This window comes from Odontesthes bonariensis, chromosome 6 (assembly GCF_027942865.1).
Source record: "Odontesthes bonariensis isolate fOdoBon6 chromosome 6, fOdoBon6.hap1, whole genome shotgun sequence".
Lineage (NCBI taxonomy): Eukaryota > Metazoa > Chordata > Actinopteri > Atheriniformes > Atherinopsidae > Odontesthes > Odontesthes bonariensis.
This window is the reverse complement of record NC_134511.1, coordinates 38,722,250-38,738,781: the sequence shown is the minus strand read 5'-3', so window position 1 is coordinate 38,738,781 and position 16,532 is coordinate 38,722,250. Positions and strand designations below refer to the sequence as shown.

General features: G+C 41.1%; 1 protein-coding gene across 2 annotated transcripts in view; it reads right to left on the bottom strand.

Moving 5' to 3' along the window:
• arb2a (ARB2 cotranscriptional regulator A) overlaps positions 1-16,532 on the bottom strand; it is a 156,619-nt gene that overhangs the window by 78,104 nt on the left and 61,983 nt on the right. For both annotated transcript variants that reach the window (XM_075468747.1, XM_075468748.1), the window contains exon 8: positions 5,124-5,243. In XM_075468747.1, the coding sequence (XP_075324862.1) occupies positions 5,124-5,243 (120 nt within the window). The remainder of the gene's footprint in view (positions 1-5,123; positions 5,244-16,532) is intronic.

The following is a 16,532-nucleotide window of genomic DNA, read 5'->3' as shown; positions in this document are numbered from 1 at the left end:
TAACTGCATAGAGGGGTAGTAATTAACCCAGAGACAGCTTGTTTTTTTCTGGGTCTTTTCATGTGTCAAATAGTTCTATCCAGTAAGGCTCCCCTCACCATGAGCCTGCCAGCTCATGCACACACACGTATTCTGTCCCTGCTCACTGGAATACTTTCTTCTCAATTATGTCAGCTGTGTGTGTACATGCGGTTGCATGGATATGGGTGTATGTATGCTTATAAAGAAGAGAGAATGCAGCAATAACAATAAAGTTATGTATAGTGACTGCTTAAAATGATGTGTTTGGGCATATTGCCTCTGGAGAAAGCATGTTTTGAAGTGGAAAGGGAAAATAGAGCTTCTACAGAAAATCTGAACTGCAAAATTGGCAATCGAGTTAATTGAGATACAGGTAAGTGATTTAAGGTAGCTATTAAAAACCATGACTATGTATATATTTGTCTTATTATCAGGATAAAAAGGTGAGAGAGTTTCGACACACAATAGAAGCAAGGATGGCCTCAAGGGAAGTTACATATTTGAACACACTATCTCCAAATGTGAATACCAAGATCTTGTTTAATGTTATTTATTATGCTGTGCATCTATACATGCATGTACTGTATAAGCACATTTGTAAGAGGGTTTTCATATGACAAGAACATCACACCAAAAAATTAACAGTTTGAGACTCACCCAAGCCTGTGCACACAAATACATAGATGCAAACAGAGAGAGAGAGAGAGAGAGAGAGAGAGTGAGAGAGGATTTGACTAAAGGAAATGTGGAAAGACAGAAATTTACAAAAAGAGAGAATAGCTAGTCTTCATCATGCAGTGAGAAAGCCCAAGAGATAGTGAGGCTGTCACGGACAAAACACTGCATGAATATTTAGTAGTCAAATTGAAATGACAAAATACAAAATAATAATAAATAAAAAAAAGGATGTGAAAGAAAAAAGAAAGAAATGATCTCTACAAATACCGGTGGGACAAGTCCCCAACTTTAATTCCTACTAACCACACACTCATTGTGCTGCCTAACGTATCCTCTCCTACCTAAGTAGAGGCATAAGTCTCATATAATGCAAGATGTAGTAAATAAAAGAAACCAATATACTAGCCATGTATCCAGCCCTCAGATCATGGAGAGAATCACAAACAGAAATAACACAAAGGGTTAGTTAGCCGAGCTAACGTACTGAAGTTCTTCTGCACTGACAGCATTACAAATGATAACATACAAACACAGCAACTTAACATTAGATGAGGCACTAAGCCAAGGTAACTATATGTAAATTATTGCAAATATCTGCAAAATACACAGATATCAACTGGGATGATGATTAACTTTCATCTTCCTAAACTAACAGTACAGTTACTGCTTCATGATTTAGGAGTAAACATTGTATCAAACTGAATGATACAAATGCAGAGGGAGATTTTTACACTTCAAAGTGCATTTACGTCACACTACAAGATTATTTGTTGCTTAAAACACTGACCATTCACAACATAAAAGCCAATAACAGTTGACATGACTAACAATAATCTCATTACAATGACCCCTTGCTAAGTGGTGGTATATACACAATATCAAAGCAGCAAGAGAACAGCTCGTTCTTTAGGTGATGTTTTGAAAGGAAGAAAAATTGAGAACTTGTGAAGACTGGGTCTGAGCAGTTTCATAATGGCTCTTTTGGTGTAGTGCTGGTCTGCAGTCTTAAAGGGGAACTCCGGGGCATTTGAGGCGCAATCCCATTGCTAGAGGTTGTCAAATACTGACAGTAGGACACAGACAGGTGCAAATCTGCGCTCCCTGTGCGGAGATAGCGCTGTTTGCGCAGCCTGTCATGCGAGGCTAATACGTGGTGGCTAAGGGGCAAGTGCTAACCCTTCCACGTAAAACAACAACTTGCACACTGCAGAAACGTCACACCACTTTATAAACCATCCGACAATAAAGTCACAAGCCTTACCATCAAAACCATACAAAACATTACAACAATACATGCCCAGTAATATTGTTGTAATGTTTTAAATACTTGAACGCAGTTTTTCTAGAGAAGATAATTGTTTTGTATATGGGATTATCGTCCATTGACTCTTTTGGGCTTTCACATGCGCAAGCATACCAACAAGAGGTAAGTGACATGCTGTTTATAAAGTTGTTTTGTAACGTCCCCATGCCAGTAATGTGAGAACCATGCATATGGTTTGGATGGTAAGGCTTGTGACTTTATTGTCGGATGGTTTATAAAGTGGTGTGACGTTTCTGCAGTGTGCAAGTTGTTGTTTTACGTGGAAGGGTTAGCACTTGCCCCTTAGCCACCACGTATTAGCCTCGCATGACAGGCTGCGCAAACAGCGCAATCTCCGCACAGGGAGCGCCGATTTGCACCTGTCTGTGTCCTACTGTCAGTATTTGACAACCTCTAGCAATGGGATTGCACTTCAAATGCCCCGGAGTTCCCCTTTAAATGCTCAACAAAAGTGATACAAGGAAGGCCAGGAACAGGTCATCGGTACGTGTGTCTCATTGAACAACATGGGTAGCAAATGCTCATCCATACAGCCTGATGTCAGAGAGGAGCAACCATAACACAAACTTGTGAAAACTGAAAGGCTGACTACAATATAAACATGCCAGAGTACAAAGTGCATCATAACTTTCTCTAAACATAGTCACAGATTGATCAGATCAAGTGCTGCTAAAAATACCAACATTGTGCATGTGAGCAGAAGAGCTGGACTATAGAGCAATGAAAGAACTCTGCCTTGTCTGATGAATGTTATCTTTTACATGGTATGGACAGCTGAGGTGATGCGTAACCATTTAGTTGAAGAAACGATAGCACCAGGAGGCACTGTGGGAGGAGGACAAACCAGTAGAGACAATCATGTGTCCAGGGCAAGGTTCTGATTAAAGCCTCAGGTTCTGGCTTTCCTGACACACATACTGGTACCACCAATCTAAATACTGATGCAGACTGTTCAAGTCTGCTGACCTGGCTTCCAATTTCCTCATATCTCAACCCTATCAAGCACTAGTGGGACTCCTCCTCCACCTCACAACCTACAGTACTTCAAGGATCTACTGCTAAGATCTTGTTGTCTGTTGTCCAGGTGACTTTTAAACATCTTCAGTGTTTCCCACAGATGTGAAGGCAATGGGTGGTGGTTGGGTGTAAAAAATTAAAATTCTTCAAAATAATTCCTTCGTTAATAATTGGTCACACAAAACTTTATTGTATTAACCCTTAAGAACCCAGACCCATTTCTACTTAAATGAAAATTAAGGGGGTTATAACACAGACTAAATAGACCACATAGAACCCATTTCAGAATTTTTTTCCAAAATACCACCCCCCACTGTCAGAGATCTGTAATGTGACATATATGTTACATTGGGAGTTAAGAACCTGGATAATTTCTCCATCAAGGAAAATTATGGGGGGCGTAAGGATGTGTGACACCGGCTTATCTGCAGATATTCACATCTTCATTGTAAACAAATGAATAACATAGCTAATTACACCGGTCGGACTGTTCAGCTGTTTCAGACTGATACCTCCGGTTCAGGCTGCTCCTCGATCATCATCAACACGCACTTCTCTTTTTCAATCGCGGAAAATATTTTTCAATACTCATCTGGATTGAAGCAGTAAACATTCAGTGTAAGAAAACTACTTTATTTGATTCACAGCTGCTAGTGTTTAGACCTCGACAACCCAACTACATTTTTTTTTTTTACGGCAAACTTGCAACTAGTTAACTTTATAAAGAAGGCGTAATCGCTTGCTATGGGTCGGGACGGGACGGGACAACATTGTATTCAAAATATAAAATATTTTTATAGGACTTTTTAATGTGTGATTTTATAAAGGTGCACGTGATACCAACCTTTCGTGAATTCTTTCGATTGAGCTAATCTACGCGATGCTGAGACTAGCAAGCTTCCACGCTTCCAGGGAAGGGGAGGGGCTGTGTGTGTGAGTGGGCTATGCGAGAGAGACGCGAGGGAGAGCAGGGAAAGGAAATGCAGCTTAACAAATACGAGTATTTTTTAAATAGCGTTAAAAAAATAATAATAACGAAACGCAATATGTGGCGGCCGGTGTTTAATCTGTGGCGCACCGCCACGAATTAGTCTATGTGTGGGAAACACTGATCTTGTGGAGACTGTGCCTCATTGCATCAAAGAAGGTTTCGGGGCACAGAGAGACCTGCGCAATGTCAGGTGGATACTTTTAATGCAGTGGGTGATCGTGTTTATAACTAGTTTATATACATGACATTGGATAAAATTGAGCAGCAAGTAGTAAGCTAGTGCCATGTAAACATCCCGTCCACCTACCCTTAAGCACAACCCTGATCTGTTGAAGATAAGTCACCACATTGGCATCGGCTACCGGCATGCAAAAGCATTATTATTACAGTAGGTAAATCTGATGAAAGCTATAACATTTGAGATGTGCTCAATATGTGATGAGGAGCCCCAGAGTAAATCAAGGCCTAAAAAAATAAAACATTAACCTCTGAGACCTTCATATAACCAACAGAAGACCCACTGTAGGCCTATTTAGCTCAAGGGTAGGGTTATATAGCAAAGAAAGTTAAAAGCTCAAAGTTCTATTTTCAAGTCCCATGTGCTCCATTAATTCTGTCAAATCCACTTCCCTCCCACCAGCTTTAGCCCCATCCGTTGTCTCTCTTAAGGTTGAGATAACTACAAGCTCTGCAGCAGGTCTGGTTGAACAGCAACACCGTTGTAAAACTCATCCTTACATTTCTTTCTCCAGCTCTCCGCCTTCCCCTCCCTTCCTTCTGCTCTTCAAAAGCAGAGGAGGCAGATAGTGCCCAAGGACAAAGATTGACCAGGTTTTTAACAGAGGCAGAACTTTCTCAAAGAAACTAAATGCATTTTATTTTCAATCATTCCACCATGTTTCACACTTCGGTGCCTGTGCTCCTGGATAGGCAAGTGTTTCAGATGTGTTATTGAAAATGCATTTTTACATGGTCATGTGGGTGTATAAGTACTATCGTGTAATGGGAATCAAAGTTTTGTTTTGTTTTCCCCCCTCCAACTTTTATTTAGTTAGAAGGTAAGATGGGCCAGAGGAAGTCGCAAACACTCACCAGCTCCACGAAAGACAGCCCTCCATAGCTGTGGGCCATAATGAAGACATTCTTGGCTGCGGCTTTGGACACAAAGTGGTCCCACACGTAGAGCAGATGTTCCTCAGAGGAACTATTTTCCTGCAACAAAAAAATAAATAAACCATATAATATCCATAACAAAGAATATATTGAACTAAAAGTTTAATGCTTGAAGGCTACCAATAAATTCATACGAGTAACTGCAAAACATTTAAGATATCTCCAACAAATGACGATGAAGCAGCATCAACAGAGATATTAAACTCTATTGATGCCGTAATGCTACAGCATAAAAACGTACACCTAGGGCCAGACAAAAAAAAGGAAACACAAAAAAAATGCCTGAGGTAATTCTAACAAAGAGCCACACTTCAGCAGATCAATAAGTCTTGCATATTGCAAATGCCCTAAATGTAAAACTCAATAGGCAGGATGACGTAACATTTAAATCTTAATTTGTACTCTATTGCTGAATCGATGGCCCATCTAAACACCAGTGGAGGCATAATGGGATGACACTAGAGGAAGGTCAAAGGAAAAAACAACAGACAGGAGACTAAAACATGCAGATAGGAAACACACAGTGCTGCACACATGCACACAATCACCAATGGATACACCTGCCAGTGTACGCTCATTACTCTAATCTGTGCGAATACAGTCACACACATCCATAGATTCACATAACTAGAAGACATGTTTAATTAACCTGAGGTGTAAGTGTTTATCCAAGGATAGAGAAAAACAATGGTAAAAGTACGGGCCAGAAAAGGGCAACCATTAATGAACTTGTGACATTGATTGTAGGCTTTGATTTCCTATCAAACTGTCTGGTTCACAATAGAAATCAACAATGCACACCTAGAAGGGGTTCTTCTACACAAGCAGCCCATCTTGACTAGAAACACCTGTATCCTGAATGGAAACAACACCATACTGATATCTACACACACATATAGAAGCCCAGTAATTTCTCCTAATTAGCATACCTATGCAAGTAAAAAATAATATCTCAAAATAAACAAACACATGGCTCATCTGTTAACTGTTCAATGTGACTCAAAACAAATAATTATCTACATAAGGTAAAGGAAAAAGAGTGGGTCTTATGGCGCTATCTTGTCAGTTTCCATAAGTGTGACTGCATCTTAATAACTCAGTACATTATGACAGAAGGATAATTACTATAACTTTTGCTATCTTAAAGGTGATAATTGAAGAGAAAGTGAAGAGCCAACGCACACATGTTAGATAAAATATTGTTCAAACTTTACTTCAAGAACAGAGTAAGCCAGCTTGGGATTTGATGAGATGTTTTAGCTTCCCAGCATCTGTGCGTACAAGTCTGTGTGTGCTTGTACTATCTGATGATGTGTATTTTTGTTGCGGTGTTTGTCTGGAGGTAAATTAACCTGTCAGAGTGTTTGTGTTTGTGCTAGATTAGCATGAGGGGGTTGTAGTGTCAGCACCAACCTCAGTTCACAGAGTGTGATGCAAGAGCGGGCAACTTTGCTCTGCCCTGACCTTCTGCCACTGGTGCAGTACATTTGCTCGTATGTATGTATGTATGTGTATTTGGTTTTTGGCATGTGCAGGGTGCCTGGCTGAAGCCGAGTTGTCAGTCTGAAAGGCTGTGACATCAAAGTCCTTTGAAGTCTCCCTCCTTTCTCCTCTCCAACGTCACCCTTCATCTGTGCGACTCATTTCATTAGCCTGACTCTCTTCCTCACTCTCCCTTTTGTCTATCTTCTTTTCTTTTCCACTGATGCCACCTGTTTTTCTTCACACTTCTCTGTCCTCCCCTTTGTCCTCTTCCACATTCACCCTTTAGTGACAAGGCTTGACATGAGTTTGCAAATGTATGTAGCACATAAAAGTGCTGTAAATAACTGATAAAAACTGATAATAACAGACTACAGACAGAGCGACAAACTGACAAAATATCGCTTCTTTTGTCCATAACTAAACAAGAGTTTTACGTTTCTCCCTACGGAATTTAATAAATAAAAAAAAAGAGATTTAAAAAGGGTCCAGGATTGACATCTTCACTGTGCCAAAGAATGCAGGTGTTCTCCTGACTCCATCTCCCAACCTCACACAAAGCCACACATACTTTGCTTTTACCCTCAGCATCAAGACAACAGCGTGACTGACTCCTTGGCAGCGTAGTGAATTATCAAAACAGCATTAGCATAGTGTTGCAATTATATCCTGAGGTTAATTCATTTAAATGGAGCACGCCGCCCTGTCACCAGCTCTCACACAGTATCTTAGTTTATCTATTTTCCAGTTTCCTCACAAAGTGTTTTACAAGTGTCTGTGTGTGCATCTGCCAGCCCCATAATAAAATCCCAACTGCACACCTGTTGCCAACATCCTTCAGCCTTGACTGTCAAAGCTGTTCGTGTACGTGTTTACTGAATATACAGGGATTCATACCGTCCTCTCAGAGAACATAATGTTAAAATTCACATTCTAGATAATGTGAGTACCAAACTGCCTTCAGAAGCTGACAGCTAACTGGTATATCATGATGGACAGACAAATGTGGAGGGACTGATGGATGGACAGACAGACACTGTGTAAAATGTAAAAAAAATAAATACAATGATTTGGGATTCTCACAAACCAATCCACAATAGAACTTAAAATATATCATATCAAATGTTGAGAGTGAGATATTTTTCTATTTCATAAAAATTATTAGCTCTTACGGAATTTGCTGGGGTCTTTCTATGTGGAGTTTACATGTTTCCGTGTGTATGCGTGGGTTCTCTCCAGGTACTTCCCACAGTCCAAAAACATGCATGTGAGTGTAATTTGTGTCTCTAAATTGTCCCTAGGAGTGAGTGTGAGTGTGAGTGGTTGTTTGTCCTGCTTGTCTGTGTGGCCCTGTGATGTCCAGGGTGTACATCTCGCCCAATGACAGCTGGGATAGGCTCCAGCCCCCGTGTGATCCTAAGTTAGAATAAGTGGGTATAGAAAATGGATGGATGGATGGATTTGATGACAGTAACATATCTCAAAAACATTGGGACAGGGGCAACAAATTGCTGGAAAAGTAAGTGGTACTAAAAAGAAACGGCTGGAATAATGTGTTGCAACTAATTAAGTTAAAAGGAAATAGGTTGGTCAGAGTCTTTCAGAACTAAATATAATCAGAGGTTTAGCAATATGCAAAAACTGTGAAGACCGAACATTCCATCCTCTACATTACATAATATCTGGACGTCAAATTACACTGCAATAAAAGCAGGCATGGTTCTGTCGTGCCGCATCATTAGATGGGCTCAGAAACACTTCCAGATCACTACCATCTACTTCAGGCAAAGTTCAGTTAAAATGACTGAGGCAAAGTGGAAAACCGTTGGTCAGATGAATAAAAATGTGAAATTCCTTTGGGAGTAGCCTTCTGGCTTGTTGTAAGAGCTATATTCAAAAGCCTGTATCTCTAATGCTAAGGGGGTACATTAGTGCCAATGGAACTGGCAACATGCACATCTGGAAGGGCACAATCAAAGCTGAAAGGCATATATAATATGTTCCAAACCAGACAACATCCTTTTCAAAGAAGGTCTCATATGATTCTGCAAGACAATACTAAATAACATACTTAATTTCTTACAACAACGTTGTTTCATAGTTGAAGAGTGTGGATGCTGGACTGGTCTACCTGCAGTCCAGACCTTTCGCCAACTGAAAAGATTTGGTGCATCATGAAATTAATGCCGCCTTAGAGGCAGGCAGCCTGCTTGAATAGCTCTCGACATACTGTGTCTTTGTTGGCATCTTCTTGAAATTTTTTACTGAGCTTCTTTCTGTGAGAACACAGATTTCAAAAAAAACATTTTTCTATGCTGGTTTTATTCCGCGCTGCTGGAAGGACTTCTGCTGGTAATGCTGGCAATTTTTCACATGTATGATGATGCATTACCATGGCAACAGGGAAGTTATTAACCTGTTGGTGCAGGTAACTGAGCTTTTTTTCCATTGAAACATGGCTGCAGGAACAACTCTACTGTTCTAGAATGCGCCGCTGAGGGTGGCAGCACGTTGGAGTAGCTCTGTACCTCACATTGAGATTTTTCTTTTTTCTAAATTTCATTCCTGTTATTTCTTGGAAGAAATTGCATTTTTTGGACAACTGTTCCTTCCTGCCTTGGATGCTGTACAGCTGGATTAATTTTTCCCAATACTTTTGTATATTTTACTCTTTTGTTATGATGCATAACCATAGCAACAAGGTGGTTTACAACAGGGAGCAGCTGATTAACATTGGAAAAGCAGAAATAATTCGACAACTGAAGCCAGAAATCCCAGTGGAATTGAAAAGGAGGCGTCGTGGATGTAGAGCAGGAGCAAAGAGGAGAGAAAGAAAGAAGAAGTTCAAACCATCTCTGCCATCCGTCATCATGGGCAATGTAAGATCATTAGCTAACAAGTTGGATGAACTTCTAGCCTTGACAAGGACTCAGCAAGAATATCGGGAATGTAGCATTATGTGTTTTACTGAGACATGGCTACAGGATCATATCCCCGACTCCAGCGTCTCTCTGCCGGGCTTCCTGACTGTACGAGCAGATCGAGATTTAAAGAGTAGCAGGAAAAGGAAAGGGGGTGGATTGGCAGTGCTTGTCAACAACAGATGGTGTCACCCAGGACATGTTACTGTGAAGAGTCGTCTCTGCAGTCCTGACATTGAACTATTGGCAGTAAGTTTTCGTCCATATTATTTGCCAAGAGAGTTCACCAGTGTTATTTTGGTGGCTGTTTACATTCCACCCTCAGCTGTTGCCGACACTGCATGTGATGTCATCAGTTCCGTTGTTGCTAAGATACAGACACAACACCCCAATTCTTTTGTGGCAATATCTGGTGATTTTAATCATGCCTCACTCTCTGCTACACTGCCAACTTTTCAACAGTTTGTCAGCTGCTCTACCAGAGAAAACAAGACATTGGATTTGTTTTACACAAATGTCAAGGATTCATACATTTCCAAATCAAGACCTCCCCTGGGTAAATCAGATCACAACCTTGTTTTTCTCTGTTCAGCATATAAACCCCTTGTCCAGAGACTACCTGTCACAAAAAAGACTGTTAGAAAGTGGTCACATGAAGCTGAAGAAGCCTTACAGGGTTGTTTTGATGCAACCGATTGGATTTCTCTTTGTAAGCCACATGGAGAGGACATTAATGCCATGACTGAGTGTGTGACTGACTATATAAACTTCTGTGTGGACAACACCATCCCCACCAGAACAGTGAGATGCTTCCCTAATAACAAACCCTGGATCACCAGTGAGCTAAAGGAACTATTGAACAAGAAAAAAAGAGCCTTTAGGGAGCGAGGGAGTTACTGAGGAGTATACAGAAGCAGCTCAAAGTCAAGATCAGAGAGAGCAAGGAGGTGTATAGAAAGAAGCTTGAGAGTAAACTGCAGAGGAACAATATCAGAGATGTGTGGTCAGGAATGAAGAAGATCACAGGCCTCAAGCAGAGGGAGGATCGGATGGATGGAAGTCTGGACAGAGCAAATGAGCTGAACACATTATTCAACAGGTTCAGTTCAGGAACAAGCTCACCATCCTCCCCTCCTGTTCCCAGCCAAAGAGACATCCCACCCTCCTCTGACCCACAGCTTTCCTGTAACATCTCCACCTCCACCTCAGTCATGGATTCTTCTGCTTCCACTAGTTTGTCTTCAACCCAATCAGGAGATGCTGCTGTCCCCTTTGCCTCCCCCTCCCACTTTTCTGTTTCTAGAAGTCAGGTGAAGAGGCAGTTGGAGAGACTGAACCGGAACAAGGCTGCAGGTCCAGATGGTGTCAGCCCCCGAGTCCTGAAGGCCTGTGCAGAGCAGCTCTGTGGGATTCTGCAACACCTTTTCAACCTTAGCTTGACCCAAGAGAAGGTACCACGGTTGTGGAAGACATCCTGTCTGGTTCCGGTACCAAAGAAAACTCACCCTTCAGACATCAATGACTACAGACCTGTTGCCCTGACATCCCACATCATGAAGGTCCTGGAGAGACTCCTGTTGACCCACCTGTGTAAGCAAACCAGCACATATCAGGACCCCCTGCAGTTTGCTTATCGCCATGGAGTTGGAGTTGAAGATGCTATCATACACCTGCTTCAACAAACCCACTGTCATCTGGACAAAGCAGGCAGCACTGTGAGGATCATGTTCTTTGATTTCTCCAGTGCATTTAACACAATCCAGCCTGATCTGCTTCGTCTGAAACTCCAGAAGACTCAGGTGGAGGCCTCAACAATCACCTGGATTAATGACTACCTGAAAAACAGACCACAGTTTGTCAGACTGAAGAATTGTGTGTCTAACCAGGTGATCAGCAGCAGAGGAGCACCACAAGGGACTGTACTCTCACCATTCCTTTTCACTCTGTACACTTCAGACTTCCAGTACAAGTCAGACTCCTGTCATCTACAGAAATATTCAGATGACTCTGCAGTTGTCGGGTGTATCAGAGATGGACAAGAAGCTGAGTACAGAGAGCTGGTGGACCGCTTTGTGGCATGGTGTGGGAACGATCATCTCATCTTGAACGTTAACAAAACAAAGGAGATGATTGTAGATTTCAGGAGAAACAGGGTCAGATCAAACCTTGTTTCCATCATGGGAGAAGAAGTGGAGGTGGTTGAGGAATATAAACACCTTGGTGTTCATGTGGACAACAGACTGGACTGGAGACACAACAGTGAAGCCATCTACAAGAAAGGACAGAGCAGACTGTACTTCTTGAGGAAGCTAAGGCCCTTCAAGGTTTGCAACAAGATGTTGCAGATCTTCTACAAGTCTGTTGTTGAGAGCGTCATTTCCTCTGGCGTCATCTGTTGGGGCAGCAGCATCAGAACCAGGGACCTAAAAAGACTCAACAACCTGATAAAGAAGGCTGGTTCTGTTCTGGGGACGACTGTGGAACCTCTGGAGACAATAATGCAAAGAAAGATTTTGCATAAAATCAAGAGAATTATGGACAACCCTGAACATCCTCTCCATGAGACTGTTATCGGAAAACAGAGTCTCTTCAGTCAAAGGCTTCTTCAGTTTGGATGCAAAACGGACCGCTACAGGAAATCTTTCCTGCCCACAGCCATCAGCATCTATAATAACTCCTTGATTTAATTGAGCTACATCAACATTTAATTTCCCTCTGGGATAAATAAAGTATTTTTGAATTTGAATTTGAATTGAATTGAACCCTGCTCTACTTAGCTTTAAAGAATATATGAGTAGAAAGAAACTGCAGACAGAAAAGTAACAGTAAAGGGAAAAAAAAAGAAAAGTAACAGTAAAGAAGGAGGAATAACATACACGTCACTAAGAAGGAGCATCTCTGCATCCAATATGTTGAACTGTTGGCTGTGAGTTCTTGTCCATGTTGTCTACTGAGAGAGTTCTCTCGTGTTATCTGCTAATAATGCATGGGCACTCATTAGCTAAGTTGTTACCAAGCTACAAAGATAACACCCCAACCCGCTGATGGTAACCTCTGAAGACATCTACCACACCTCTCTGCCACACTTCAACTTCCTTCATGTTTGTCATTTGATTCATATTTTATTTTGTTATGTAACTTTAACAATAGTATATCTTTAATAATGCTGCAGCAAAGTAATTTCCTATCGGGGACAAATAAAGTAGTATTCAATTGAATTTAATGAAAAATACAAAGACCCAGGACTGTTGAGCAACTAGAATCCAATATAAGACAAGAATGGGACAACATTCATTGACAAAAGGTCCAACAATTCGTCTCACAATTGGTCCCATGCTTACGAATTGTTGTTAAAAGAGGACGGGGAGTTACACAACAGTTAACATGGCCCTAAGCAATCTTTGAGACATATTACTCCCATTAAATTCAAGATAAGCTAACACTTTTTCAGAAAGAGTGAAATGTCTTACTTTCAAGATTTTATATGATTTCTATGTTCTACCATTAATTAAATACCGTTTTGTAAGATGAGAAAATCATTGCATTTTGAGATCCAAACCTCCTTGGACTTGGAGTTAATAGGTGAAAAATAGGTAGAATAGGTAAAAAAAATAAAATACATCTATACAAAACAAAAGTGACAAAAGACAGACAGTAAGACTCACAGAGTGATTAAAATCATATACACTCGGTGGGGAGACAAAGAAATCGGTACAGTGTGCGATGCTGCCAAACATGATTCTGAGAATGTTTTATAGGAACTCAATATAGAAAATATCCACTAAACAGCGTCTACATTCATAAAAAAAAGTTCCCCGGCGAATCTTGAATAGAATAGTCATTTCTTGTTGAAAATGCGAATCAATAAAGATTATGCCCCTTTTTGTGCTTTACAATTGTACACACACCGCAAAAACTTGTGGTTCGTTCAAAGACCAAACTTATTTGCATGTACGCATACACAAACAGGCACAAAGACTGAAACTTGTGCATGCTCTTGTTTCTTCAGAAGTACCCCAGTCTAAAACATGCTCCATGTTCATTCACTGTAATGAGAAGCAGAAAGAGGACTAGTGTAACAGCCAGAATAACATCACCTACGCCAACACAAATCCAGTGTCTGACCGACACAGGAAACAATGAATCTAACGACAACAACACACTGACAAACAACTAATGCAGACCTCCCTGCTGCTCCCTTCGGCTCCTCCTAATCAGTAAACCAAAGACAGAAGACTGCAGAAACAGAGAGTTTGAAGTTTTTGTTGAAGACTGTAAACAGCGTGGACTGGAAGACATCTCGTGGATAAGGGCCATTCTACTTTCTACACTCCTTTACAAACCTTTCAGTTGGAGCCAAAGATGTCAGGACAGTGCCACGGGATCCCTAAACAACTTTATCAGGTTTGAACTCTTGTTTTGGCAGAGCCGATTCCAAACTCGCAAAAAATGTTCCAAAGTATTTTAAGGTGGTACAGTAAGTAAAAGACAAAGGTAACAGAAAAACGCTCATCTATTGACAATATTATCCCAGAGTTCTTGCCAAGGAAGTGATATAAACTAACTATTTTGATTAATCACACAGACAAACGTAAAGACTGGCTAACATGTATCTCAGTCTCTTAGTTCTCTTAAATGCACTGGTCACAGACTAAGTAAAAGAACTTGCAACCTCAGTCATTGCAGCCATTAATATGTCCAGCTCAGCACAAAACAAAATTGTTTTCATTTGGCGTAATGATCACATATTAAAAAAGCAATTTAGGTAATTACATGTTTGATATTAGGTTATTTGAATACACTAGTTTGTGTACAACAAACTGCTTGCAATTAAAAAGTGGTCCTGTATGACACCTGTTTACAATTGAATTCTAATCAATGTCTGGGACGTGTAGTCATTTGCAATCTCTCTCCATTTTTTCTTCCCCTCTTGTTTTAGTTTCATTCTTTCCTCTCTTTAAAGGCAGACAGAGCTGAGGCGAGCAGAAAACTGTCTGTGAGCTGATGGGTCTGCTAGAGCAGGGGAGAGGAAGGTATGGAGCAAATTAGTGGCAGAAATGGGAAAATAATGACTGTGGCATTGTAGGTAATTAGCAGGTATAGCACCTATGGAGAGTTGGGAATATAATGATGTGAGAGAGAGAGACAGAGAAAAGGGAGAATGAGGTGAAAAACATGTGCAAGACTAACAAGAGGGAGGAAACAAGGTATGTGTGCTAGAGGACGAGAAATGTATGTGTAGTTGTGTTATTTGACTTTGCAATGAGGATATACAGAGTGAGGAGTGAGTGACTGAGAGAAAGTAAGAGGAAAAAGCAAAACTAGTGTATAAGTCACCCCACGTGCAGAATAGCGTGCTCAGACTGTATACAATAAAATAGCATGACCTTGATGGGGTCGCTCTGCTCTGACAATATTTGCCAAGGCATTGTTTCAAATCAATAACTCATTAACAAAGTACAAAGGAAGTTGCTGTGGGTTTGTGAAATTCTTTATTAGAAAAGAGCATCTGCGGGCCAGAGAGGTCATCACCGTGACATCTCGGCTAGCCCCGCGCTGCCGCCTGGATTGTCAGGTGAAATTACTGCGAGTCATTAATTGACATAAGGCAAAGAGAGCAGGCAGGCAGACAAGGCTGTGTTTGTTCCTGGATGACCCTGAGGGCTGTGTGTGTATGTGTGTACCTGAGCGTGTGTCTGTATGTCTTTATTCGGGTCATCCTGTATTTACAACAGGGTTGTGAGCAGAGAGAGTATGAGACACAGAGGCTGGGGGCTTGGTGGGTGAGGAGGTGTGAGGGAGGGCAGGACGGATGTGTTTGATGGTTGACCTGGCTGGAAGATTGGGAGCAGGGATGCAAGACCAGCTACACTGGTTCTGCCTTGGTCGAGCACACAACCACACACATATATGTGACTGGTCAGATGTTATGTTCTATCCATGATGCCTGCTCAGAAATGCTCTCACACACTAACAAGAACAAAATTCAGCAAACTTATTGCCTTTAAAACTTTCAAAAGTCAAATGTGCTCACTTGTACACTTCTACAATGTGTACAATTCTAACATCTGGTAAGTCTCGGGTACAAACATGCCACATTATCTAATGTACTTGGGTTTTAGTCTTAAACATTATAACCCAGATACACACGCACACAGGTCAAAGCCCCCTCAGAACCATAGTTACAGACCCAGCAACAAAAATTGGCATCTAGCCAATTTGTTCTCCGCAGCAAGCTACTGAGCTGCCCTCTAATCCTGGTCATTGACCTCTCATCTGACCAAGTTCAGAGGGTAATCAAGTTCCTATCTGTCCTTGGAAAGTATGAGCCTTACTTCTTGGCAAGACTGCAGCTCAAAGATCAAATAAACTCTATCTGTATAATTGCTTGTGGACCACAGGTTGAGGAAAATGGGTGAAGGTGACAAAGAGCAAAAATTCGGTGATGCAGAAAGAAGCCTGGAAGTGTCCCGTTGAATACAACTATCATTGTGTGTGCTTGCATGTCCTTGTTTTAATGTTTATAGACAAGCTTTTGCGTGTGCGTGTCTAAATATGAGTGCATTGATTTAGTGAATCATCAGGGTAATTTGTAGCCCACTGGGACACAGGCATTATCTGCTCAACACAAGACATGGAACTTAGTCAGTGCCCATGAACAGATGCAGCTGGGAATAATGGGTATTGGAGAGGCGTAACCTGTTTCCTCAAATTAGTAGTAACACACTTTGGACCATCCAAAACTGATGAGACAGAGAGAGTTCAGTTCTGATATGCATACCTCACCCCCAAATAAAAACGTTTCTTTCCATGAAGAGTTGGTCTTACATCCAATTCCAACCAAACTAAGGGGTATAAATGGTTTTACACAAGAGAATAAAATACTACCCTCAACTGAAGCACTTAACAATAAAGGGGTCCCAAC